A 27488-nucleotide genomic window follows, 5' to 3' on the forward strand; every position below is an offset into this window, starting at 1 on the left:
ATAAAGAACTTTCCCAGGGTCACATCCCCCAGAATTGAGGCAGTCATGATTTCAGGCTCCTGCAGATCGTGCAAGACTGAGCAACCAGACCTGCCGTGTTGGCTCTTTCTTCACAATCCATGCGCTGACCTGGGTCAAGGCCTTTCCACAGCAGAGTGTAATAATTACTTGGTCATTCTGATTTGCTTTCTTTTTTTCCCCACTTTTCTCTTTTCTTCTTTCTTTTTTGTAATCTTTTTCTCTCTGGAAACTCATAAAAATGTGTCCTAATTTGGGGTGTCATGAAATGCCACCATAGTCAAGATATTTTGTTGTTTTCTTATTTGCTGTTTATCCCATCTATTGAATTTGTTTTGTTTTTTTTTTTTACGAGAATTGTATTTTTATATCCACTATATCTACTTGGTTCTTCTTTATAAGTTTTGTGTAGTTTTGTGTTGCTTTATGTTGCTATGTGCCCCTTATCTCCTGACAGATATTATTATACATACTTAGAACCTGAAGTGCCTGGGACTTTATTTGCCTTCTCTACACAGTTCTGCTCTCCAGATGCTCAGGTATTTTCCTCCCCAGCTGCTGGGGGCTGGCAGCCTTCTCTGCTCTAGCTCATGACTGTTCGCAGATGTCTTCATCAGCTCAGGCTGACATAACAGAGTACCAGACTGGCTGGCTCAAAAAGGCAGGAATTTCTTTTCTCACAGTCCTGGGGGGTGGAAGTCTGAGATGGGGAAGGGCAGCACTGTGGGGTTCTGGTGATAGCTCTCTTCCTGGCTTGCAAATGGCCATGGTTTCACTCTGTCCTGGCATAGAGGAGGGGAGGGAGGGAGAAGAGGGGGCTCTCTGGCGTCTCTTCTTACCATAGCACTAACCCCATCTCACATCCCCCAACCCTCCTCTAGGTGCCTTCATTGAGTGGAAAGCCCATGCAGTACTGAAAATGGCTTGAGAGGCCAGGAAAAGGAGACTGGCCTGGCCTTTTACTGTGGCTGGGATGAACCAGGGGGAGAGTTCCTGCTGCGGGGCTTTCTTGGTTTGAATCTCCCACCTGCCAAAGGAGGGAGCACCTCACTTTCTCACCAGCTCACCCAGACATGGGACAGAAGGAAAGAGGGAGATAAGGCTGGGATGCTGTCAGCAGTGCAACCTCAAAAACTGAGTCAGACTCTTAATTACAAAATCTTCCATCAACCTGGCAGGTTTCAGCCATATTCATGTAAATATTGCTCCCTCCACTGCCCACCCTGAGGAGGTCACTCCCCTCAGGGCTGGCCGTGTGACCTGCTCTCAGGGACTCAGCCCTCAGTGCCTTTCCTTCAAGTCCTGCCCTTCTTACCAATGTCCAGGCACGTCCTCCCCTCTCCCACGGCAGGGTCTGGAGCACCCCGATGTCAGTGAGAGGTGATGGTTACAAGCAAGAGAAACTCATTCTGACCACCAAAGCAAATGGGGATTTATTGAGGGGTGAGGGAAAGACAGACACCTGGGAAGACAGAGTCCAGGCTGCTTCGGGAATTGGAGGTGCCACCTTCATGTCCTCTTGCTGCTGCCTTTGGTCCCTGGGTGTGTCTGCTCAAGATCTGAGTTCCAGGAAGCGAGGACCTGATTGGTCCAGCATAGGTAGTGTGCCTGCTCCTTAATCCAATGACCCCGGGGGCTGGGGTCCTCATACAGGCCCACCCTGGCCTACCACTGAGAAAAGGGTGGGGAAATTCTTACAACCAACATTGCAGGCATTATCCTCCGGAAGGGTGTGTGAGGGAAGTGAGGTTCAGAGCAGCCAAGTAAAATGCCCAAGGTCACACAAGGAAGTGGTGATGTATTATTCCTTTTATGGATTGCTGTATCAATTTGCTGATATTTTGTTGAGGATTTTTCTGTCTATGTTCGTGAGGGATCCTGGTTTGCAATTTTCTTTTCTTGTAATATCCTTGTCAAGTTTGGCATCAGTGTTATCCCGGGCTCATAAAATGACATGAGAAGTATTCCCTCCTCTATTTTCTAAAAGATTTTGTGTAATATTGACTTTAATTATTCCTTAGGTTTTTGATAGAATTTACCAAATGAAGCCAGTTAGGCCTGGAGTTTTCTGAGTGGGAAAGTTATAAATTCAATTTGTTTCTTGTAATTTTTAAATAATCACAAACTTAGAGAAAATTTAGACATACATTTGTGAGAAAGTTGCATCACCCCTGAAGATTCTGGCACGTATTTCCCACGAACAAGGACTTTTTCCCACATAACTGCCGCGCATCCGTGAAAATCAGGGATTGTCATGGATATAGAGTTGACACCTTATCCTCTGGCTGTCCTTGAGTCTCATCTATCATCCCAGTAACACCCTGCAGAGTGACAAGGACCCTCTGGATCCCTGCTGCACGGCATGTCTCGTCTCCAGTTCCTGGGGACTTTCCAAGACCACAGGCCAGCTGTTTGTGGAACATGGAAGGTCCCTTATCTGGATCCTCCAACATGTCCTCCTGAGTAGATTAAGGTCATGTGTCTTTGGCAAACATCCTGAGGTGACGCTGTTCCTGTGTCCTAGCAGGAGGCACACAGGTTCTCCTTGTACCACTGACAATCACCCAATGAAGGTGGGGTCTCCCGGGGTCTCCACCATGATGATACTCTTCCTCCTTTGAAATTACTAAGCATTTTGTGGGGAGATACTTTCCAACTGTATAAATATCCCCTTCCTCATAGAATTTTCAATGTAATCACTTAGGTACTTATATCTGTATGCTTTTACGACTTCCTATTTTATTCAGTGAGTTACAGTCTGTTATCTCACTGTTTATCTTGACATTCAAACTATCTTAGACTTGACCAATGGGAGGCCCTCCACGCTGGCTCCTGTGTCTTTGTGACTTGCCTCCAGCCTGTGAGCCCCTCCTTTCTTTTTTGGCATAAGATGTTCCGGGCTTCACCTTGTAATTTCCCTAACATGGCCCTGGAATCAGCCACTTCTCCAGGGAGCTCTGGTTCCTTCAGAGCCAAGATCTGGGCTCATTGTTATTAGGTGTTATAGATAGGTACTTTCTATCTACTACCCATCTATCTATCATCTATCTATCTATCTATCTATCATCATCATCTATTATTTATTATATACCTTATTATACCTTATGTATCAATATACCTCGGTACTGGTTTCTAGCTTCATACTGTTGTGGGCAGAGAACACAGAGTGTGAGGCTCACTTTTCTGTAGAATCATGTCCCAGAATTCCAGTTTCTGTCTTCTCAGGTGCTGGAGCTCACTGCTTATCATCTGCTTCTGATCAGCCGCATTCTGCCCAACTTCTCAGCCCAAGGAAACAGTGGGCACTTTGAGGGGAAGCAGCAGGAAGTCAGACTCACTGAAGTCTTGGGATTCAGGCCCCTCAATTATTTGTTTCTTAGTTTAAAGCGTTTTTATTTAAACTCTTAACAAGCCAAGGATAACAGAGGAGCAAATGAGGGAGTTTATAGTTTGACAGTTGATGCTGGTTCATATCAGAGGAAAGTCAGCCACTTATGGGCACAGGTTTAGAAAATTTTCCCAGGCCTTGAGATTCAGACACTTGCCCTTTTCGTGTGGAGAGGAGCCAGGTAGCTAACATGCTGTAAGTCCTGTCTTTGTTTCCTTCAGATGCCTCCTTCTATCTCTATTCCTTGGCTCCACTACAGGCAGGTCCTGCATCCCTTATGCCTGGGTCACTTTCTTTTTGTTTTAAGATTAATTTATTTATTTGATAGAGAGCATGCATGTGCATGCACGAATGAGGGGAGGGGCAGAGGCAGAGAATCCTCAAGCAGACTCCCTGCTGAGCATGCAGCCAGACTCCGGACTCGATCCCAGGACCGTGAGATCATGACCTGAGCGAAAATCACCAGTTGGACACTGAACCGACCATCGGACACTAAATTGATGCTGAAAGCAACCCTCCTGGGTCACTTTCTAACCAAAAACCCCAGGCTGGATAGCTGTACCATGCACTTAAGGTCAAAATAATACAAACTTAAATCAATTTACACAGAGAAAGGGAAGAAGAGGAACACTCCCAACTCAATATCTGAGGCTCACGTAACCTGGAGACAAGAGCTTGACAAAGGCATTAGCACCAAAAACCATAAGATAACCTAGGAATAAACCTAACCAAAGAGGTAAAAGATCTGTACTCTAGAAACTACAGAACACTTATGAAAGAAATTGATGAAGACACAAAGAGATGGAAAAACATTCCATGCTCATGTATTGGAAGAATAAACCTTGTTAAAATGTCTATGCTGCCCAGAGCAATCTACACATTCAATGCAATCCCTATCAAAATACCATCGACATTTTTCACAGAGCTAGAACAAACAATCCTAAAATTTGTATGGAACCAGAAAAGCCCCCGAACAGACAAGGGAATGTTGAAAAAGAAAACCAAAGCTGGGGGCATCACAATGCCTGACTTCAAGCTATATTACAAAGCTGTGATCATCAAGACAGCATGGTATTGGCACAAAAACAGACACATAGCTCAATGGAACAGAATAGAGAGCCCAGAAATGGACCCTCAACTCTATGGTCAAATAATCTTTGACAAAGCAGGAAAGAATATTCAGTGGAAAAAAGACAGTATCTTCAATAAAATGGCACTGGGAAAATTGGGCAGCCACATGCAGAAGAATGAAACTAGACCAGTCTCTTACACCATACACAAAGATAAACTCAAAATGGACGAAAGACCTCAATGCGAGACAGGAATCCTAGAGGAGAACACAGGCAGCAACCTCTTTGACCTTGGACACAGCAATTTCTTGCAAGACACATCTCTGAAGGCAAGGGAAACAAAAGCAAAAATGAACTATTGGGACTTCATCAAGATGAAAAGCTTCTTCACAGCAAAGGAAACAATCAACAAAACTAAAAGGCAACCCACAGAATGGGAGAAGATACTTGCAAATGACATTACAGATAAAGGGTTGGTATCCAAGATCTATAAAGAACTTTTCAAACTCAACACCCAAAAAACAAATAATCCAGTCAAGAAATGAACAGACACATCTCCAAAGAAGACATACAAATGGCTAACACACACATGAAAAAATGTTCAATATCACTCGGCATCAGGGAAATACAAATCAAAAACCACAATAAGATACCACATTACACCAGTTAGAATGGCTAAAATTAACAAGACAGGGAACAACAAAAGTTGGTGAGGATGTGGAGAAAGGGGAATCCTCCTACACTGTTAGTGGGAATGCAAGCTGGTACAGCCACTCTGGAAAACAGTATGGAGGTTCCTCAAGACGTTAAACATAGAGCTACCTGACAACCCAGCAATTGCACTACTAGGTATTTACCCCAAAGATACAAATGTAGTAAAAAGAAGGGGCACATGCACCCCAGTGTTCATAGCAGCAATGTCCACAATAGCCAAACTGTGGAAGGAGCCCAGATGTCCTTCAACAGATGAATGGATAAAGAAGATGTGGTCCATATATACAATGAAATATTACTCAGCCATCAGAAAAGATGAATATCTACCATTTACATCGACATGGATGGAACTAAAGGGTATTATGGTAGGTGAAATAAGTCAATCAGAGAAGAAAAACAATTATCATATGGTTTCAGTCATATGTGGAACATAAGGAATAGCATGGAGGACAATAGGGGAAGGGAGGGAAAACTAAAGGGGAAGAAATAAGAGAGGGAAACAAACCATATGAGACTCTTGACTCTGGAAAACAAACAGACAGTTGCAGAAGGAGATTGGGTGGGGAAAAGGGTAACTTGGTGATGGGCATTAAGAAGGGCATGTGATGTGATGAGCACTGGGTATTATACGCAACTAATGAATCACTGAACATTATATTAAAAACTAATGATGTACTATTTGTTGGCTAATTGAATTTAAATAAAAAATAAAATGCAGATGATAAAAAAATAAAAAATAAAAGGGAAATGAAAGTCAAGTCTATAATTGCTAAACAAAATATTAGAAAACAAAACAAAAAAAGGAAAGTGCTATCAAAATATCAAACAATATTAAAGGGTAGTACAATGTGATCAAATAGACTCATTCTAGAAAAGCAAGATTCATTTAGCATTCAAAAATCTACTTAAGTAATGAACCATACCTACATGACATATGATCATTTCAGTGGAGGCAGAAATATCATTGTATAAACTTAAAAATCGATTCATGATAAAAAGGAAAAATTTTTGGCAAACTATGAATAGAAGGACGTTTACTTAATCTGTTAATATGTCTTCAAAACACTTACACCAAACATCATGCTTACTGTTAAAATCTTAAAATCCTTCTCCTTGAGATTGGGAGCAAGATACAAAAGGCTGCTCACACCGTCCCCATTCAACGTTGTGCTGGAGATGCCACCCAGGCAATAAGGCAAGAAAGAGAAAGGTAACAGGACTGGAAAGGGGTAGATAAAGCTGTTGTTAGTTATTGATTACATCATATGAACAATAAAAAAAATCCAAAGAAGTCTATGAGCAACTACTATGATTAATAATCAAAGTTACTAAACACAATTTTGTGTACAAAATCAACTGTATTTCTAAACAATAGCAACAAACAACTGGAAAATTATTTATTAAATGATGCCATTTATAATTGCTTCAAAAATACCAAACACTTAGGAAAAAACCTAATGAAATATATACCAAAAAAAAATCTAAGTGTTTGGGGTGCCTGGGTGGCTCAGTCAGTTAAGCTCCCAACTCTTGATTTCAGCTCAGGTCATGATCTCAGGGTGGTGAGATCAAGCTCTAAGTGGGGCTCTCTGCTCAGTGAGGAGTCTGCTTAAGATTTTCTCTCTCCCTCTCCCCCTGCCCCTCCCTCCATTCTCATGACCTCCCTCTCTAAAAAATAAATAGATAGATAGATGGATAGATGATAGATAGATAGATAGATAGATAGATAAATGTAAAATATTATTGAGAGACTTAAAGAAGACCCAAATAAAGAGAGATATGCCTTGTCCATGAATTAGAAGACTCTATTATAAAATGTGAATTCTTCCCCCAAATCATCTATAGAATCTAAGCAATCCCATTCAAAATTACAGCAGGTATTGTGGAAGTCAACAAGTTAATTCAAAAATTTACATGGACATGCAAGACTAAAATAGCAAATATAATCTCAAAGAAGAAGAAAGAAGATTTACGTTGCCAGATATTGACTTACTAATAAAAAGCTATAGTAGCTTGGACAGTATGAGCATAAGAATAAACAAATACATCAACGAAACAGAATAGTGTTCAGTGAGTACAACCACTTTAAAAAATGATTTCGCAGAATCAGGTAAAACTGATCATATGCAGAGTCTACCACCCTTAAGTCCTCCCTTTCCTGGGCATGTAACCATGGCAGGTGGAATGATGGTACCCCAAAGATGGCTACCTAATCCCCAGAATCTGTGCATATATTGTGCTACATGCAAAAGACAATTAAGGTTACCTTATCAGTTGACCTTGAAATAGGGAAATTATCTGGATTTATTCAAGTGGCCCCAATCTAATGAGATGAGTCCATGGAGAAGGAAGGCAGAAAAGTCTGTGAGGAGGACTGGACTCACATTGCTGGCACTGAAGATGGAGGAAGGAGCCACAAACCAAGGCATGTGATTGGCCTCTAGAAGCTGGGAATGGGGGTGCCTGGGTGTTGCAGTCAGTTAAGTGTCTGACTCTTGGTTTTGGCTCAGGTCATGATCTCAGGGTCATGAGATTAAGCCTGAGTCCGGCTCCACACTCAGCACAGGGTCTGCTTTGGATTCTCTTTCCCTCTCCCTCTGCCCCTCCTGCCCATGCTTGCTCGCTCTCTCTCTCTCTCAAATAAATAGATAAATCTTAAAAGAAGAAGAAGAAGCTGAGAATGGCCCTCAACTCATAACCAGCAAGAAAATGGAGACCTTGGTCCTACAACTTGTTGAATCCTGCCACCAAGCTGAATGAACAGGAAACAGCTTCTCCCCTGGAGCCTCCAGAAAGAAATGCAGCCCTGCTAACACCTTGAGTTTAGCCTGGTGAGACCTGTATTAAACTTCTGACTCCTTACAGAACTGAAAGAGAATAAATTTGTGTTGTCTTAAGCCACCAAGTGATTTGTTACAACAGTAATTGAAAATTAATACAACAGAGCAAACAAAAAACAAGACATATTCAACTACAGTCCACCCCTTGGCTCCTGAGTATGCATGCATGCGTGCATGCGTGTATATGCACACACACACCCTTTCCCTAACTGATAATTCCAAAGATGACTGCACTTATCATAATGCAACAATCCTTCTTTCAATCATAAAAGTACTCCTCCTCTTCCCTTGGGAGATGGCTCAGGACTGGATCCAAGTAGATCATACTGCAACAAGCTGAAGACCTGGAGGTGCTGTCCACGCATCATGGAAGATGAAAATGTTGAGTTTCATGATCTTGCAACCTCTAGGTGCCACGGATTTAACAGTTACCCAGATACCTAACCTAATCAAGGAGGAAAATAAAACAATCAGAATAAAAACTCTTTCAGAAAAGGCAACATAAATCCAGTCATCAGTGGTCTGAATAACACATCATGCCCCTCTGGGTAGGGAGGAAGTGAGGTCCTGATCAATGGACAGCTTGGCTGGCTGGGTTCCACCTGCATGGAAGATTTGGTTTCTGCTCCCTTCTGTTCTCTGTGGCCTTGCCTGAGAGGGGTGTTGGGAAGGGTTATAACCTGGGGACAACATTCTGAGGGTGGAGGTAACCATCCTGGAGGGGACTGAACAGTAAGAGGCTCCTGAGGCAGGTCACCCTCTGCTGATACCATCTCAAACACTGTTTTGATGCCAACTGATTTATTTCCTGACTCCTGCCATGACAATTGCCCCTGTCTCTATGACTTTAGTCAGTGGCTTCTGGCCCAGCCTCCTCTCTGCCTCCAAGCAGTGGGAACAAAGAACTGAGGTATCCAGGCAGCCCCAACCATTCCCAGAACCCTGCTCAGGCCCCAGGTCACAACCACACCCAGATTTATGGCAGATGCAGAGGTGCAGAGAGGCAGGTCCAAACCTTCAACAGCAGCAGGCATAGCAAGAGGGGCTTAGGGTCCAGGATCCCCCTGATCCTCCAGGCTATCACATCCCAGCTTCCAGAATACCACAGTTTGATGGTCCCCTCCCTAACTCTGCCATAGGGCAAATAATTCAGCTTTTGCAATTCAAGAAGGTCGACAATTGCTGAATTTTAAGTGGCCCTGGTCCCTGGCCACAGGCAGAGTGCATTTCTTAAATCTCAGGATACTTTTCCAGCTGACAGCCTTCTGCCCTCAAATCAGCAGGACTGAAACCAAATATATCAGTCTTGTACCGCCTCACTGATGGCCTCAATAAAGAGCTAACACACCCTAAAAACGTTGGATCCTCCACCAAGAGTGCTAGGCCCCAAGACCCAGCACCCTTGCTGAATAATGAACATAGGATGTCCAATTATAAAATGAAACACACATCCTGGTTCTTTTAGGAAGCCTATCTACACCCCTTATCTAATTAATTATTACTAAGTTTTCCTTGTTATAAAGTCCAAAGAAAGGGGCCCAGTTTGATATTCACATTATCTACCTCATCTGTTTTTTAAAAATAGGCAGAGAACAAACACTGGAGGACACCGCAGACGGGGAGGTTAGGGGACACCACGTGAACTCAAGTGGTTCCAGGAATAAAGATGCCGCTGAATCAGAAGCAGAAGTTCTACAAGTCTTTTTTGAGGAAAGATTGTAAAGGACTTAGAGACCCCTTTTCAGCACCCCTCACATTAGAGAGAAAGAGGCTGCCATGTACCAATTCCCGGACCTGCTGAGGGATCGGCAGGTAGAGGGATCGGCAGGCGGAGGCCATGAAACACATTCCCAGATTTTGCAGGAATTGGCCTTTCTCTCACCTGGAAGAAAGGGAAGAAGGAGAAGCAGAGAGAGAGCGAGAGAGAGAAACCGGGGAAGAAGAGCCAGTCTCTGTGGCATCACCATGACTTTCTGACTTGTTTGGGGGTCTCCCGCTATGGCTGTGGAGGGGCTGCACCCGCACGGCTGGTCCTGGGGGGCGGGGCACGAGAGCCCTTTCCTGCCAACCTCATCTCCTCGGCCCGCTGGCTAAACACCTCCCACTGCAGTTCAGAGTTTGCTGAGGTGGCTTTGAGAAACTTGAGTGCTGTTTTGAAGTCTGCAACAGCCTGGCTGCAAGGTGCTCTCAAGACTGGGACTCAGTGCTTCTGCATCCACTACTCTAATCAACTTGATAAAAAGCAAAGCAGGAGTCTGATGCTGATATGAACATACTTAGATGCCTATTATGCTTTCTGAAGAATCTAGAGTCACTAATGAATTTTATTACTGTTTTTTTTTTTTAAGTGTCCTTGATTATTTTCCATTTTATGGTCAGTTAAAGAAAATAAAAGCACTTCTTGTTCTCATCCCTATGCCAAAGTGAGTAGTTGAAGGTCCTAAAACACGGGCCCTGGGATGACCTAAACATCAAGGAAGCTCCGCCCTGGGAGCTTCCCGGGAGAACCACATCTCACCTGTCACCCCTGAGAGCAGGAAGCCCGGAGGCATTTCCATTACTTGCATAATACCTGGCCCACAAAAACATCGGAAGCATCACACACACACACACACACGCGCGCGCGCGCGCGCGCGCGCGCAGCCAATAGGATGAAGTATAAAGGCTCCTGGGCACAGACATACTCACCCACAGAGGCCTTGGCTTCAGGGGTCTAATGTCAGCCAGTGGCCACGGATGATCTGGAATAGACCATCCGGGCAGGCTCCTCTGGTCGCGGCATGGGGTCTGGGCGGCCCGGCGGGCGGGTCCCTCTGTCTGCATGGACCTCAGGTTGCAAGGGGCTCTTCGGTGCCCGAGTTTGCGCCCCTGCAACGTGTCTCTCCTTGGAGACCTCCCTTCCCAGAGAGCGCGTTCCCGGGCGCTGACGCCGCGTGTCGAGGGAGTCCGTTTGGGGTCCGGCTTTATTGCGCAAAGGACCCGCGGAGGGGAAGCGCGGCGCGTGGGGACGAGGACTTCTCCCGACTCCTCCCGGGGGCTCGTTCGCGGAAGCGAGCGCTTTCCACTTGGGCTGTGTCGCGCTGACTCGCCACCTGCGTGTGTCGCACACACCTGCAGATGAGGAAACCTGCGTTTGTCTGCACACAGGACCCCCAGAGGAAAATCGGCTAATCGTGCGCCGCGGGGCTCGTACTGAGTGTGAGGCGGACACTCCTCGCCCCCACCCCCGCCCCTAGCGCTCGGGTTCTGGAAACCGGTCGGGACGGACCTGTCCGGGTGTGGCGAGCCAAACCGGCAGGCAGCCCTCCGGGCGGGGGCGCCCCTTCCCAGGCGCTGGGCGGCTACGCCCCGGACCCGCGCCCCTTTGTGCGGCCGCGGGCGGGCACCATGCTGTCCACCGCGGGCAGGTATGCGGTGAAGAAGAGGAAAAAGCCGGTGCGAAGGAGGTACTGGGGTGCAGGGGCGCGGGCTGCGCGGGGCCGCGAGTGTGGGGTGGGAGTCCCGTGTCTGCGGCACCCAAGCCCTTCCCGCGGCCGGAGCTCCGCGGGATCCAACGCCGAGGGTACTGGCCTGGGGAGGATGGAATGCAATGCCAAGATTCCCCCGTCCCACCCCGGAAATCTCTCTGGGGGCCTTGCTCAGGCCTGGGGGAGCGGGAATGCTGATGGCGATTGCTGTCTGAGAAGGGCGCGCGGAGGTCTCCCGAGACCACAGTCCCGGGACCGGGGAGCACACGCGGGCTGGGGTAGGGGTCCCGAGTCACAGCGGGGGACTGGAAGGGAAAGACCTTGCGTGGTCCCCCACCCCCACTTACAGACGGGATGCCGAGGCCCCGCGGGGTTGAGGACCCACTGGCCTGCCCTGACCCCTCTGATCCCGGGCAGGGTCCCTTCCACGTTCCTAAGACCTGGCCCAAGAGATCTGTGTGGCCCCTCGGGCTCAGCCGACGTTCCTGAGGACAACAAATCAGAAGTCCTGTAGAGAGGACACTCCTTGGGCAGAGTCCTTGGGCCAAATATCTAAGGGTCTTCGCGTGGCCGGGAGAGGCGGGGGCGGGGCCCGGAGGCTGCAGGACACCTGGCAGCAAGGGCGGCGGAGACGCTCCCATCCCCCCCACACCCCACCCCCCACCCCCGCCCCCCGCTGACCCAGGCCTGGCGTCAACCGGTCTTCAGAGGGCTTCCCCAGGGACGCGGAGACCCCGGAGCCTGGCGGCACAACCCCCAGGGGCGCAGGGTTCCCAGCGCATGGGGGCGGCTTTGTGAGAAATTTCCAAAACCTCTCGAAATATCAATTATAATTCCATGTCATTTTAAAATACATAAAATGCCATGATGGAAGCCATGCGCAAAAGGGCAAATAGCCCATGATACCATTTATATGAAATGTCCAGAATAGGTAACCCAGAAAGTAGGTCCGTGGTGGCAAGGTCGAGGGAGAGGGGGAGTGACTGCTAATGGGTTAGGGGTTTCCCTTGGGGTGATGAAAAAGTTCTGGAACTAGATAGTGGTGATGCTTATACAACATCCTGAGTGTACTTAATGCCACTGAATGGTACACTTTAAAAATGGTAAAATTTATGGTGTGTGTATTTTACCACAATAATATATATATACCATGACACTTCTCAGTAGGGATACATAGGTATCCCAGAACTAAGCTCATCAGAAGTTATTTTTCCAGGGCAGTGAAACCAGTCATCATTGGTTAATTGAAAAAGATGTTTAAAATGGGGTGGGGGGTCTCTAAGAGTATTACATATACTGTACATTTTAAGTGAGAACATCAACATATACAATTTGCCAATCTTGTTCTGCTGATTCAAATCCAGGTGTTGGTGGCATCACTCTGCTCTACAAACCTCCTCAAGGCTCTGTTTCAAAGCAGTTTATGAAGATTTAACAAATGAATCCACCCAAAGTCCTTTGAAGTTAGTTATATCCTCCAGCGCCCCAATTTTTACAAATGTAAAATGAAATTGTCCACATTTCTACATAGTACAATGACAGGGACACACAGACTAACATTGTTAGCAAACTACACAAAGCTGGCACAAGGTTCTACACCATGGCATCTATGTGTTTTCATTGATCCTCAGGCAACCTAGGAGGTAGAGATTTCTGTTACCATCCCCTCTTAGGGCTGAGGCAACGAGGCTGGGTGGTGAGGAGGATAGCCACCTTACCTGCCGCCTCACTTGAACCTGGCCCCTCTCTGTGGCTTGTTGAAAGAGGCTGGGATCCTGCTGGAGAAGACCAGGGCAGACCTCGTGGGACAGGGTCACCTTGTGAGCAGGCTCCAAGAAGCCTTGGGGGGGGGGGGGCTGAGTTATTGAGCCCCCTCTTCACCCACTTGGCTGGCTGGTCCCCCCAGTTTGGGCCATTATGAATAAAGTGCTATAAATAGTCCTTTGCAGACATATGTTTTCATTTCATTCCAGTAAGTACCTAGGAGTGGAATTGCTAGGTCGTGTTTAACATTTTAAGAAACTGAAAGTTTTCCACTGAATGAGGGTTCCAGTTACTCCAAATCCCCTCCAACACTTGGTGTTGTCACTCTTTTGAATTTTAACCATTTTAATATATGTGTACAAGTGATTTATTTTAATTTGCATTTTCTGATGAATTATGGTTCCTGTGATCTCATATGCTTTTTGACCATTAGTATATTTTCTTTAGTGAAGTATCTATTCAAATTATTTACCCATTCTAATTGGTTAGTAACAGTCCTTCATGTATTCTGGATACAATTCTTTTTTCAGCTACATGTACTGCAGATATTCTTTCCCATTCTGTGCCTTGCCTTTTCGGTTTCTGAATTTTGTTGAAGTCCAGTTTATCAATCTTTTTTGTTATGGTTAGTGCTTTTGGTGACCCATCTAAGAAATCTTGGCATATTGCAGGGTCATAAAGATTTTCTCCTTTTAATGTCTGTAGGATCTATAACTATCTCCCTTCTTTCCTTACTGTTGGTAATTTGCATTTTCTTTTTGAGGGGAATTCATTACTCTAGCTAGATGACTATCAATTTCATTGATATTTTCAGTTTTGGCTTTCATTTATTTCCTCCATTTTCTGTTTCATTGTTCTGCTTTCACTTGATTATTTCCTTCCTTCTACATGCTTTGGGCTTAGCTTACTCTTGTGTTTCTATCTTCTTAAGGAGGAAACTCAGATCATTTACTGTAAAACTTTCTCCTTTACTTCCATAATCTTCCCTCTACACAATCCTTTCTGTACCCCACAAATTTTGGCATTTTGTCCTTCATTACCGTTTAGATATTTTATTTCCCTTGTGATTTCTTCTTTGGTCCATGAATTATTTTAAAATGTGTTAATTTTCACATATTTGAGGATTTTGCAGATTTTTTTTTTTTTTTTTTTTACTGATTCCTAAACATCATTGTGGTCTGAGAATGTACTCTGTATGATTTCAATCTATTTAAATGTATTGAGTTATTTTATGGCCCAGCATATGGTCTCCCTTGGTGAATTTCTACATGTGCATGAAAAGAATCGTTATTCTGCAGTTGTTGGGTATAGTGTTTTATAAATGTCAATCATTTATAAAACCCAAGTTAGAGGATAGGGTTCATGTCTTATACATACTTAAAAATTTTCTAACAATCTGTCCTATTAGTTACTGAGAGAACAGTGCAGAAGTCCCCAACTCTAGTTATGGATTTGTCTATTTCTCCTTGCAATTATGTCAGTTCTTACTTCACATATTTTGAAACTGTTATTAAATGCATATGATAGTTAACATTTTTTAACATTTTTGATATTATGAAAATGTCTCTCTTTATCTTTGGTGAGTCTTCTCTGTCTGATAATATAACCACTCAGCCCCTCCAGCTTTCTTATGTCTAATGTGTACATAGTGTGTCTTTTTCAATCCTTTTACTTTAATCTATCTGTGTCTTTACCTTTAAATTGTGTTTCTTCCAGACACCATATATCAGGTTTTGTTTTTTGGGCCAGTCTGATAGTCTCTGCTTGGTTACATTTTTGTAATTATCAATATGGTTGAGTTTAAGTCTGCCATCTTGCTGTTTTCTATTTGTTCCATCTGTTGTTATTTTTCCTCTTTTCCTTCCTTCCACTGGATTTAATTCTTTTTTAGCATCTCATGTATCTCCTTTTGTGGCTTATTAGCTGTACTTGTTTTATTTTTTCAGTGGTTACCATAAGACTTACAATGCACATCTTAACTTATTACTGTCTACTTTCAAATAATATTAAACTACTTCATGGAAAACTTAAGCACCTTACAACAATATAATTCCACTGCCCTTCCCATCCTTTGTGCTGTTGTTTTCACAAATTTTACTCTATATATGTTGCAAACCCCATGATGCAACACTGCTATTTTTATTTATGCAATTATCATTTAAATAAATTAAAATCATTAAATTTTTAGTGTCTATTGTTCATTCATTCATGGAGATCCACATTTCTATCTAGTATCATTTTTCTTCAGCTCGAAGAAACTTCTTTAATATTTTTGTAGCTCAGATCTTCAGGAGCCACATTCTTTGAGTTTTTGTTTGTTTGAAAATGTCTTTACTTTGCCCTCATTTTTGTTTGTTTTTGTGTGTGTGTGTATTAATTTTTTTTATTAACATATAATGTATTATTTGTTTCAGGGGTACAGGTCTGTGATTCATCAGTATTACACAATTCACAGCGCTGACCATAGTACTTACCCTCCCCAATGTCCATCACCCAGCCACCCCATCCCTCCCACCCCCCTCCACTACACCAACCCTCAGTTTGTTTCCTGAGATTAAGAGTCTCTTATGGTTTGTCTCCGTCTCTGGTTTCGTCTTGTTTCATTTTTCCCTCCCTTCCCCTATGATCCTCTGTCTTGTTTCTCAGATTCCTCATATCAGTGAGATCATATGATAATTGTCTTTCTCTGATAGACTTATTTCACTTAGCATAATACCCTCTAGTTCCATCCACATCGTTGCAAATGGCAAAATTTCATTTTCTTGATGGCTGCATAATATTCCATTGTGTATATATACCACATCTTCTTTATCCATTCATCTGTTGACGGACATCTAGACTCTTTCCATAGTTTGGATATTGTGGACATTGCTGCTATAAACATTGGGGTGCATGTGCCCCTTCGGATCACTACATTTGTATCTTTGGGTAAACACCCAGTAGTGCAATTGCTGGGTTGTAGGGTAGCTATATTTTTAATTTTTTGAGGAACCTTCATACTGTTTTCCAGAGTGGCTGCACCAGCTTGCATTCCCACCAACAGTGTAGGAGGGTTCCCCTTTCTCCACAGCCTCTCCAACATCTGTCATTTCCTGCCTTGTTAATTTTAGCCATTCTGACTGGTGTGAGGTGGTATCTCATTGAGGCTTTGATTTGGATTTCCCTGATGCCGAGATCTGGTGTGTCATTTGCAAATATCTTTTCCCATTCTGTCAGTTGTCTTTTGATTTTGTTGACTGTTTCCTTTGCTGTGCAAAAGCTTTTTATCTTGATGACGTCCCCATAGTTCATTTTTGCCCTTGCTTCCCTTGCCTTCAGTGATGTTTCTATGAAGAAGTTGCTGCAGCTGAGGTCGAAGAGTTGCTGCCTGTGTTGTCCTCAAGGATTTTGATGGATTCCTGTCTCACATTGAGGTCTTTCATCCATTTTGAGTCTATTTTTCTGTGTGATGTAAGAAAATGGTCCAGTTTCATTCTTCTGCATGTGGCTGTCCAATTTTCCCAACACCATTTGTTGAAGAGACTTTTTTCCACTGGACATTCTTTCCTGCTTTGTCGAAGATTAATTGACCATAGAGTTGAGGGTCCATTTCTGGGCTCGCTATTCTGTTCCATTGATCTATGTGTCTGTTTTTGTGCCAGTACCATACTGTCTTGATGATGACAGCTTTGTAATAGAGCTTGAAGTCCAGAATTGTGATGCCACCAGCTTTGCTTTTCTTTTTCAACATTCCCCTGGTGATTCAGTTTATCAATCTTTTTATTCTTTCAAAGAACCAGCTCCTAGTTTCGTTGATCAATGTTCTACTGTTCTTTTGGTTTCTATTTCATTGATTTCTGCTCTGATCTTTATTATTTCTCTTCTCCTGCTGGGTTTAGGCTTTATTTGCTGTTCTTTCTCCAGCTCCTTTAGGTGTAGGGTTATGTTCTGTTATTGAGAACTTTCTTGTTTCTTGAGAAAGGCTTGTATTGCTATATACTTCCCTCTTAGCTGCATCCCAAAGAGTTTGCTGCATCCCAAAGAATTTGAACAGTTGTGTTTTCATTTTTATTAGTTTCCATGAATTTTTTAAATTCTTCTTTAATTTCCTGGTTGACCCATTCATTCTTTAGTAGGATGCTCTTTAGCCTCCATGTATTTGAGTTCTTTCCGACTTTCCTCTTGTGATTGAGTTCTAGTTTCAAAGCACTGTGGTCCAAAAATATGCAGGGAATGATCCCAATCTTTTGGTCCCGGTTGAGACCTGATTTGTGACCTAGGATGTGATCTATTCTGGAGAATGTTCCGTGTGCACTAGAGAAGAATGTGTATTCTGTTGCTCTGGGATGGAATGTTCTGAATATATCTGTAAAGTCCATTTGATCCAGTGTGTCATTTAAAGCCTTTATTTCCCTGTTGATCTTTCACTTAGATGATCTGTCCATTTCAGTGAGGGGGGTGTTAAAGTCCCCTACTATTATTGTATTTTTGTCAATGTGTTTCTTTGATTTTGTTATTAATTGGCTTATGTAATTGGCTGCTCCCATGTTAGAGGCATAGATATTTAAAATTGTTAGATCTTCTTGTTGGATAGACCCTTTAAGTATGATGTAGTGTCCTTCCTCATCTCTTATTATAGTCTTTGGTTTAAAATCTAATTTGTCTGATATAAGGCTTGCCACCCCAGCTTTCTTTTGGTGTCCATTACCATGGTAAATGGTTTTCCACCCTCTCACTTTAAACCTGGAGATGTCTTTGGGTCTAAAATGAGTCTCTTGCAGACAGCATATCAATGGGTCTTGTTTTTTTTATCCAATCTGATAGCCTGTGTCTTTTGATTGGGGCATTTAGCCCGTTTACATTCAGGGTAACTATTGAAAGATATGAATTTAGTGCCATTGTATTGCCTGTAAGGTGACTGTTACTGTATATTGTCTGTGTTCCTTTCTGGTCTATGTTACTTTTAGGCTCTTTCTTTGCTTAGAGGACCCCTTTCAATATTTCTTGTAGAGCTGGTTTAGTGTTTGCAAATTCCTTTAGTTTTTGTTTGTCCTGGAAGCTTTTTATCTCTCCTATTTTCAGTGACAGCCTAGCTGGATATAGTATTCTTGGCTGCATATTTTTCTCATTTAGTGCTCTGAATCTATCATGCCAGTCCTTTCTGGCCTGCCAAGTCTCTGTGGATAGGTCTGCTGCCAATCTAATGTTTCTACCATTGTAGGTTACAGACCTCTTGTCCCGAGCTGCTTTCAGGATTTTCTCTTTGTCTCTGAGACTTGTGAGTTTTACTATTAGATGTTGGGGTGTTCACCTATTTTTATTGATTTTGAGGGGGGTTCTCTGTGCCTCCTTAATTTTGATACCTGTTTCCTTCCCCAAATTAGGGAAGTTCTCTGCTATAATTTGCTCCAATATACCTTCTGCCCTTCTCGCTCTTTCTTCTTCTTCTGGGATCCCAGTTATTCTAATGTGGTTTCACTTTATGGTATCACTTATCTCTCAAATTCTCTCCTCGTGATCCAGTAGCTGTTTATCTCTCTTTTTCTCAGTTTCTTTATTCTCCATCATTTGTTCCTCTATATCACTAATTCTCTCTTCTGCCTCATTTATCCTAGCAGTTAGAGCCTCCATTTTTTATTGCACCTCATTAATAGCCTTTTTGATTTCGACTTGGTTAGATTTTAGTTCTTTTATTTCTCCAGAAAGGGATTCTCTAGTATCTTCTATGCTTTTTTCAAGCCCAGCTAGTATCTTTATAATCATAATTCTGAATTCTAGTTCTGACATCTTACTAATGTCTGTATTGATTAGATCCCTGGAAGTCAGTACTGCCTCTTGTTCTTTTTTTTTGAGGTGAGTTTTTCCATCTTGTCATTTTGTCCAGAGAAGAATAGAAGAATGAGAGAACAAAATGCTAAAAAAAATGCTAAAAGGGTAACAATGGCCCCAGAAAAATATACACTAAACAAATCAGAAGAGACCCAAAACCAGGGGGGAAAGAAAGGGGAAAACAAAAGAGTATGATCAGGCTGGTGAAAATAACAGAGCCACACACTAGATTTTGGGTGTATTTTGGTCTGTTAGAAGAAATTGCCTCCCAAAATTTTAAAGAAAGAAAAAAATATATATACAAAAATAAGGGTAAATATGATCAAGGGATGGAATATGACTGTAAAGATGAAAATTAAAAAAAGATTTTAAAAAAGGAATTGATGGGGCGCCTGGGTGGCTCAGTCATTAAGCGTCTGCCTTTGGTTCAGGTCATGATCCCAGGGTCCTGGGATCAAGCCCTGCATAGGGATCCCTGCTCCACAGGAAGCCTGCTTCTCCCTCTCCCACTCCCCCTGCTTGTGTTCCCTCTCTCGCTGTGTCTCTCTCTGTCAAATAAATAAATAAAATCTTAAAAAAATAAATAAATAAAAAAGGAATTGATAAGAAGTTGGTTCAAAAAAGAATGAAAAAAGAGAGAATGTGATCAGGTGGGAGACTAGGACAACATCATACACTAGATTTAGGGTATATTTTGGTCTGTTAGAAGAAACTGTATCCCAAAATTTTAAAGAAAGAAAAACTTATATATATACAAAAAATAAGGTTAACTACAATGAAGAGATAGAATATGACTGTAAAAATGAAAAATTAAAAACGATTTTTAAAAAGGAATTGATAAGATGTTGGTTGAAAAAGGAAAGAAGAAAAATTCAACTAAAAAAATAGAAAAAGAAAAAATAAAATTAAAAAAATTAACTTTGAAGGACTAAAGCATCATGTTAAAAAAGCCATGAATTCTATGTGCTGTATTCCCCTAGCGCTGGGGTTTTGCCGTTCTCATTGATCAGTACACTGGGTCTTGGCTGGATGTTCTTGCTGATCTTCTGGGGAAGGGGCCTGTTGCTGTGATTCTCAAATGTCTTTGCCGGAGGTGGAATTGCACCGCCCTTGCCAGGGGCCAGGCTAAGTAATCTACTGGGGTTTGCTCAGTAGCTTTTGTTCCCTGAAAGCTTTCCATACAGTTTTGGAGGATGAGAGTGAAAATGGAGGTCTCCCAATCTCTGGTCCCGGAGGAGCCGAGAACTTGGGCCCCACTCCTCAGTGAGCCCCCAGAGAAAAGCAGTCAGTACTCTCGTCTCCCCGGTCTCCGGCCGCACTCTGTGCTCACCCGGCCTGTGACTGAGCATTTCTATCTCTGGCACATGACCCCGTTTGGAGTCTCCAATCCCAGCAGATTCTTGGGGTGTGCTCCCGCGCCGCCTCTCCCAGGAGAGGAAGGGGAGTCCCCTGGATCTGCCGCTTGTTGGGTCCCTGCTAGAAGAGCAGTGGCCCAACTGTGCCACAGATCACAGTTTATGGCAACCCCGAGCTGAGAGCCCACTCCTTGGCTCTGTCTTTGCAGCCAGCTTCTGCGCTCTGATACCTGGGAGCTCTGCCGCACTCAGGCACCCCCGGTCTTTCTGTGACCCCGAGGGCCCTGAGACCACACTGTCCCAATGAGGGTTCCACCCCCTGCTTAACCACTGGAGCGACATCCCTTAGTGGAGCAGACTTCTAAAAGTTCCAATTTTGTGCTCCACTGCTCTATCACTTGCCGGTAGCGGCTGACGGAGGCTCCCTGCCCCCGCAGTCTATCTTCCTGTATATCGCCTCGGATTCACTTCTCTGCAAGTCTTACCTTCCAGAAAGTGGTCGCTTTTCTGTTCAGAGAGTTGCTGCTATTCTTTTCCTTGATCTCCTGTTGAGTTTGTAGGTGTTCTGAATGGTTTCATAACCATCTAGCTGAATTCCTGGGACCAGAGGAAATTTAGGTCTCCTACTCTTCCATCTTGCTCTTCCTCCTTTGCCCTCATTTTTGAAGAATCTTTTCTCTGGATATGGAATTCTGGGTTAACAGCTTCCTTCTTTTGATACATTAAAGATGTCATGCCATCGTGCTTTGGCTTGCATTTTTTCTGATGAGAAGTCGGCATTCATTCTCTTTATTCCCCTGTATGAAATGGGTCTTTTCTCTCTGACTCTCTCCATCCCTGGTTTTTAGCAATGTAATTATGATGTACCTTGGTCTGGGGTGTGTGTGGGTGTGCGTGTGCAGAGAAAGAAAGAGAGCATATATATAGATGTATGTTAATGTATGTTTGTGTGTGTGTAGGCTCAATTCTTAATGAACTAGAATTTCCTAAATGGAGTTTCAGCCTTTTCGGTGTTAATTGTGGTATGGAGATTTCCTAATTTAAAAAGTATGTATGGATGCAAATATGTCAGGCTACCAGAGAGTGGGGAGGGGATAGCCAGCCCCCAGGCCTTGGTGCTTTGAGGACAACCAGGTCTAACATGTGCACAGTATGAAGTGGCCTCGTCCCTACCCAGGGCCCACTGGCCAGGAGGGTAGTGAGGGCAGAACCCCAATGCGGCTTCATGGATGGGCAGAACGTGAAACTGTACAACAAGGGTTTCTGCCTCCAAACACCAGGAAATGGGGCCAAATAGTGTCTGGCATGGCATTGGGGCCCCACAGGAGATAAAAATGAAAGTGAAGAGGAAGGTAGAGAATAATTGCTTCTCTCTCTCCATCAAGTCCTAAACCACAGCCTCCAGAGGGAGCCAAGTCCAACCCTTCTAAACGGCACCGGGACCGCCTGAATCAAGAGCTGAGCAAACTGACCAACTTGCTGCCCTTCCCCGAGGATGTGCGGGCCCGCCTTGACAAGCTCTCCATCCTCAGGCTGATTGTGGGCTATCTAAAGGTGAAGAGCTACTTCGCAGGTAAGTGGCAGCTGTGGTTCCAAAACAAGCTATGAGAGGTGGCTGTGCACACATGCACTTGGAGTTTACCTGCTGTCCAGGCAAAAGCTGCATCACAGTATTTGGGTCTTGGGCAGAGGAGGAAGGCACTATGCTCAGCACAGGTGCAATAGGGGAACCAGAACACAGGTGCATCGGTTCATGCCCAACATGATGTACAAACCCGGGGCTCTGCACCATCTCTCAGGCTCTCCATGGAAGGAGATGGGCACAGGTCCCAGCCTGCCTATGTTGCACATCAGGCTCACAGAATAGCATGTGCAGAAGTCCCTAGCTGATGGCCTGACTTCTTTCCTTCCGTTGCTTTGTCATTTCTTGTGATAAACCAAGTGTCCCTCCACCTTGTAGAGCTTTGGCTCAGAACAAAGACATTTCTAAACTAAGACATGAACTGGGATATTTCTTATCATCTTCTGGAGCCCTATTCTTCTAAACTTCTTTACCATGTAATAGGCACAGTCTACTCTTCCGTGTCCTTCCTGCTAATAATTCACCGTGTCATTGCTGAAAGATGGTTCTAACCCATTCCTGCAAGTGGAACTTGTACTCAGTAACTTGGGCGATGCACCTGAGCACAAGTGAGCTTGTGGCCTCCTGTTTCCCTTGGAGGAGGAGGATGTAACCCCCCATAACTGATAAGCTGCAGTGCAGCAAGACAGACAGAGGAAGACTCTGGGCCTGAACAACATGTTACAAATTGTAATAGCAGCTCAAAAAAGAAACTCAAAAATCAAATGGGTCCAGTCAACCTTGAAAATACCCTGGGAATTATGAAATTGCCCAAAACACAGCGATAACTGCAAAGAAGCCGCAGCTGTGTAATCAGGTACAACAGTGCTGTGGCCTGTCCATGCGGTGGTCAAGCACGTCTGAGGTGGTGGCCAGGAGCTGGATCAGAGGGTTGGGGAGGACTGCTGAATGGGTATAGGGTTTTCTTTTGGGGGTATTGACAATATTTTGGTTTTTTGTTGTTGTTGTTTTTTTATTCATCACTCAATCAATATTTATTAAACTCCTATAAGGTAAGAGACACTAGGTTAGGTGCTGAATTACAGCAAAAATTAAATTGTAGAACATCCCCGGAGTCAAGAAACTACAATCTCTATTAACTCCCACAACAACCCTGCAAAGTTGGCGTGGATCTACTTATTTTGCTGGTAAGGAAATTAGTGGTGGAGTTTCTTTTTTTTTTTTTTTTTTTTTTATGTTATGTTAGTCACCATACAATACATCATTAGTTTTTGATGTGGTGACAGTATTTTGGACCTAGAGAGAGGTGGCGGTTGCACCACATTGTGAATGTGCTCAATGCCACTGAACTGCTCAGTTTAAAATGGTTCATTTTAAGCTACATGAATCCCACAGGGGCTGGAATCCTTCGGGGGAAGGGAGGCAGGGGCTCTTTGCAGCCCTCTCAGCACTCAAAGGCCCTGAATGGCTCCTCTGCTTGCCTCTGCCATCTGTCTCCAGGTGGCCTGCCCAGGGCTGGGCCAGGGCCTTTTCTCCTCCAGAGGTCCCTGGTGCGGGCCAATAAGCAAAGGGGCCTGTCCTCACCCACTCAGCTGTGTTGCAGGCCACTGACAGTGGTGGAGACCTCAGAGCCTCTGCCCTAGGTCTGATTTCTCCCCAGGGTGGCCCAAACGAAAGAGGCACACGTGTGCCTTTGTGTGTTGTGAACTGCTTTCACATGGAAACACCTTGATCCTCAGCCAGTCCAAGCCCTGGTTTGTTCAGAGCTGTGGATCTGAGTCCTGTCTCTCCCGTTATTTCTGTACACTCCTCCTCTGGGTCTCTCCTCTGAATGGATAGATGACTTGCAACGCTGTTTCTTGTATAGACAGGAGTAGGGAGAGTCTGGGTGACAGGCACAGCCACCTCAAGAGCCAGCCTGGGGAAAACGGTCCCCACTCCTGCTGGACCCTCAAGAAGACAGAAGGCTGGGCCACAGCATCCACACTGAAGGCTTTGTTCAAGACACGCTGCTGTCCATAGGATCCTAGCCTCCCCAAACCACAGAATCCACTGGGCTGCTACCCCAAGGGCCCAGCTTCCTCCTGACATGGCTTGAGATTGTGGCTAGGGCCTTCCTTCCCCACTGTGGATGGACTCTAAAGCCTGCTTTCGAGGCTCGGTTGGGTCTTCCTCCCCTGCCCCCAACTCTGGAGCTCTCATGGCCCTGCCCTCCCATTTTTGTCCTCTGCCTGATCTCCACCACTCCTCATGTCCCCTGCCCTGCTCTCCTCCCCCTCTGAGCTAACCCTTGGCCCCCTCATGACACCCTCTGCAGCTCTGGCCATCTAGCTCTGAAATGTGTGACTCTGTGACCCTCTTTATTTTCCTTCCAAGGTGCCTGAAAGAGCAGGTGCCAGTTTGTCTTTATCATTTAGTGTCCAGTAAATGGAGGAGAGAGACCAAACCCTGAGGGCTTGGCACCTATTTAACTCCCATCTGCCTTTCAGGGGCTGCACCAGGCAAGGCAGGGAGTCCAGCAGTCAGACAACAAGGCAAAGGGCTGCATGGGTGGGCACAACCCCTTGCCCCAAGGCCAGCAGCTGATGGCCACCCTGGGTTACGTTCTGTCCTCTGTATTGGTCAGGGGTCAGGTGGGCTCCATGCAGGCACATTGGGTGGCAGGCGCCCAGTGTGGTGAGACACAGTCAGGCAGCTGCCTCTACTCCTAGGAGCCCACGGCACCCACCCCAAGTGGACTGAGGGGGAGAGAGTTGCCTGCACACAGAGCCAGGCAGGCCATCCCCAGGGGAGAGGGCAGCTGAAGACCAGCTTCCACCACCCTTTCTCTAGAAATCTCCATGTTCTGAACAAGGACATATTTTTTTAAATGACTGGCTAAAGTTAAAATTAAAGATTTAAGTAGAAATCCACACCTTTCTTTGGAAAATGCTTCTTAACCTCAGCTAGGGGTTAAGAGCCAACAAGACCCATAATGGTTTTTTTAAGCTCAAGGCAATGAGATGAACCTGTCCAGTCTGTCCCTGTAACTCTTACCACATGTCTTAGTCAGGGACAAGTCTGCAGCCCTTTCATGGAGTGACCGCCTGTCCAAACCCAGTAGGGACATGTCCCATAGAGTTCACCTGCCCCAACACTGAGGGCACTTGCTCTTCCAGAGAATGTTCACCAGGCAGGAGGCCAGGTGGTCACCAAGGCCTGGACCTCAGTGTTCTGCAGTTAGAAAGGCACTAGTCTCACCAGGGAGCTGCAGTGATGCCAAGAGAGGCTCTATAGAGACCAGGGGGCTGCAGAGGAGCCATCTGCTCTGATGGGGTGGGGGTGAGATTTTCCTCCACCCACTAACCACACACCCCCATTACACTGCCCATTGTCACTCCTCCTACCAACACCTTCCCCAAAGTATCTGGGAGCTGGACATGCGGACAGAGGCTCCTGGGAGAAGGGTGTGTGTGAACAAAGCCTCCTGCATGTTCCTGTTGCACCCCCTTCCCAGTGCAAGGGGAGCTCCACCACCTGGACCTTTGCCTCTTCTGAGCTACTGTTATGAAATCACTGAACCAAAAGAGGTGTAGTTGACCTAAAAGTCTAAAGTTGGCCCAAATGGGCTTTGAATCAATATGTTTAACTCTGGGCATATTCTCCAGCACATTCTGATTTTGTTTCTTCTGACTATGTTATATCAATCCCAACCCTTCTTGGCTACCTTCATGCCATTTCCCTATGCATCCACTGGAAGGTTGGTAAACGGGGTAGATATGTCCAACTGCTTCTGGGGAGCATTTCTCTGCCCCCGCCCACTTCCACAGTCAACAGGACAGGTGCCATGTTTCAAAAGTTTCATAACTAAACTGTTAGCCCATATTCATCCACTGTATGCTCCTCAAATCTGGCTACCCTGTTTCCCTTTCTTTTCTTTCTTTCTCTGTGACTCAACATTATATAATTTTCATATTATGTAATTTATTCTCAAAAAGAAAGAACTGCTGTCTATTGATCATCCTCTGTGAGCCAGGCTTTTTGCTCTTCTGAGTCTGTGAGGCATTGTCATTTATCCCCCCATGCAGATAGCAAAGTGAGGCTCAGAGAAGTGAAGGGTTCCAAAGGGGGCATGGCAGTGAGAGAGAGACAGGGATGAGCCTGCTCTCACGGCACTGGGCAGAGCCTCTTTTGCCATGCGAAATGAGGTAGTTTGAAGCCACAAACTTGAGCTAGAGGAGACTGGGTGGCCCATCACTTGGGTCTTAGACAGGATGGGGCCCACTGCAGAGTAAGCAGATGAGAGATTCTGCTGGAGACATGGGGGAAAAGCACATTGCCACATGTCCCAAAGAGACCACTGGCTGAATGAGAACCCACTGCTCACAATCCTCTGGGAACTTGGGGGATGTCCTGGCTGGGGCTGCTCTACCTGGTGGACAAGCACATTAGCCCTCAACATGCAGGGAGGTGCAGACCTGAGAAGATGTGGAGCATCTCTGTGGGTGGTGCAGAACTAGAGGTATGTGGGCATTCTGGATCCCTGCTAGCCTGGGCCTGGCCCAAATGCCTTGCTCTGCAGAGAAGAATGTCTTGTTTCCAGGATAACTCAGTGTGGGGCTGCTCTTGGGTTGAATTCCTTCCTCACACAAGCCCCCTTCCCATACCTTTATCCTCCACAGACAACCAGCCACATCTCCAGAACCATCTGACCCAGGGCCACTGTGGTGGTCCTGGGCCAGAGCACAGAGGTAGGATTGCCCTGGTTTCCACAGGGTTCTGCAATAACAGGAAAGGGTGTTTGTTTTGGGCTTACTAAGAAGTAAAATGACTCCCAGACCTCTATGTACAAATGATTCTCCTCTGATTTCAAGCAGACTTGGCTTCTCACAGCTACTCTGTCATTGATGTTAGCTTGAACAAGCATGAGCAGCTCCAGTAGCCCCTGGGTTTCTTTCCAGGAATTGGGACCAGATCACTTAATGGGAAATTTTGTGGCTGTAAAATGGTTTCCTTAAACAAGAGCTATGCCAAAGAGGATCGTTAAACATTTGTTTTCAATAACGCTTTCTCCTCCTCAGCCACCCTAAGGGACAGCATTGAAGACTGCCCAGCTGACCCACCCATGAATCCAGGAGGAAGTGAGCATACCTCTCCACAGGTCAATCTACAACTGTTTCCTGAAGGGGACTTGCTTCTTCAGGTACTGTATGATATCTTCCATCTCTATTCCCTGTCAGTGGTTATGATTATAACAGAATCAGACCTCAGAGTTTTCCAGAAAACATTTTGTTTCAACTCTTGTTGAATTTATCTTTAATTATCATGTCAAGTTTCTGGTTGAGTAGAGTATTCTATATCTATTTTCCCCATTTTTTTTGACAATTCTGTAACCATACTGCCATGTGGGTGAGAGTCACACATGGGAAGAGTCAGAAACCTTGAAGGTCAGTCCCTGATGGCCACCTGCTAGTCAAGTAGCAGCCACCTCTCCCCACAAGGG

At 44.8% G+C, this 27488-nt stretch overlaps 1 protein-coding gene across 4 annotated transcripts in view; it reads left to right on the forward strand.

Moving 5' to 3' along the window:
- The first annotated feature begins 10731 nt into the window (after positions 1 to 10731).
- LOC118528964 (aryl hydrocarbon receptor-like) overlaps positions 10732 to 27488 on the forward strand; it is a 42919-nt gene continuing 26162 nt past the window's right edge. For 3 of the 4 annotated variants that reach the window (XM_078067204.1, XM_078067605.1, XM_078066475.1), the window contains exons 1-3: positions 10732 to 11476; positions 21810 to 21997; positions 27067 to 27188. In XM_078067204.1, coding sequence (XP_077923330.1) covers positions 11418 to 11476; positions 21810 to 21997; positions 27067 to 27188 — 369 coding nt within the window. In that variant the 5' untranslated portion in view covers positions 10732 to 11417. The remainder of the gene's footprint in view (positions 11477 to 21809; positions 21998 to 27066; positions 27189 to 27488) is intronic. The other variant, XM_078066793.1, reaches the window with a different exon arrangement.

This window comes from Halichoerus grypus, chromosome 1 (assembly GCF_964656455.1).
Source record: "Halichoerus grypus chromosome 1, mHalGry1.hap1.1, whole genome shotgun sequence".
NCBI classification, from domain to species: domain Eukaryota; kingdom Metazoa; phylum Chordata; class Mammalia; order Carnivora; family Phocidae; genus Halichoerus; species Halichoerus grypus.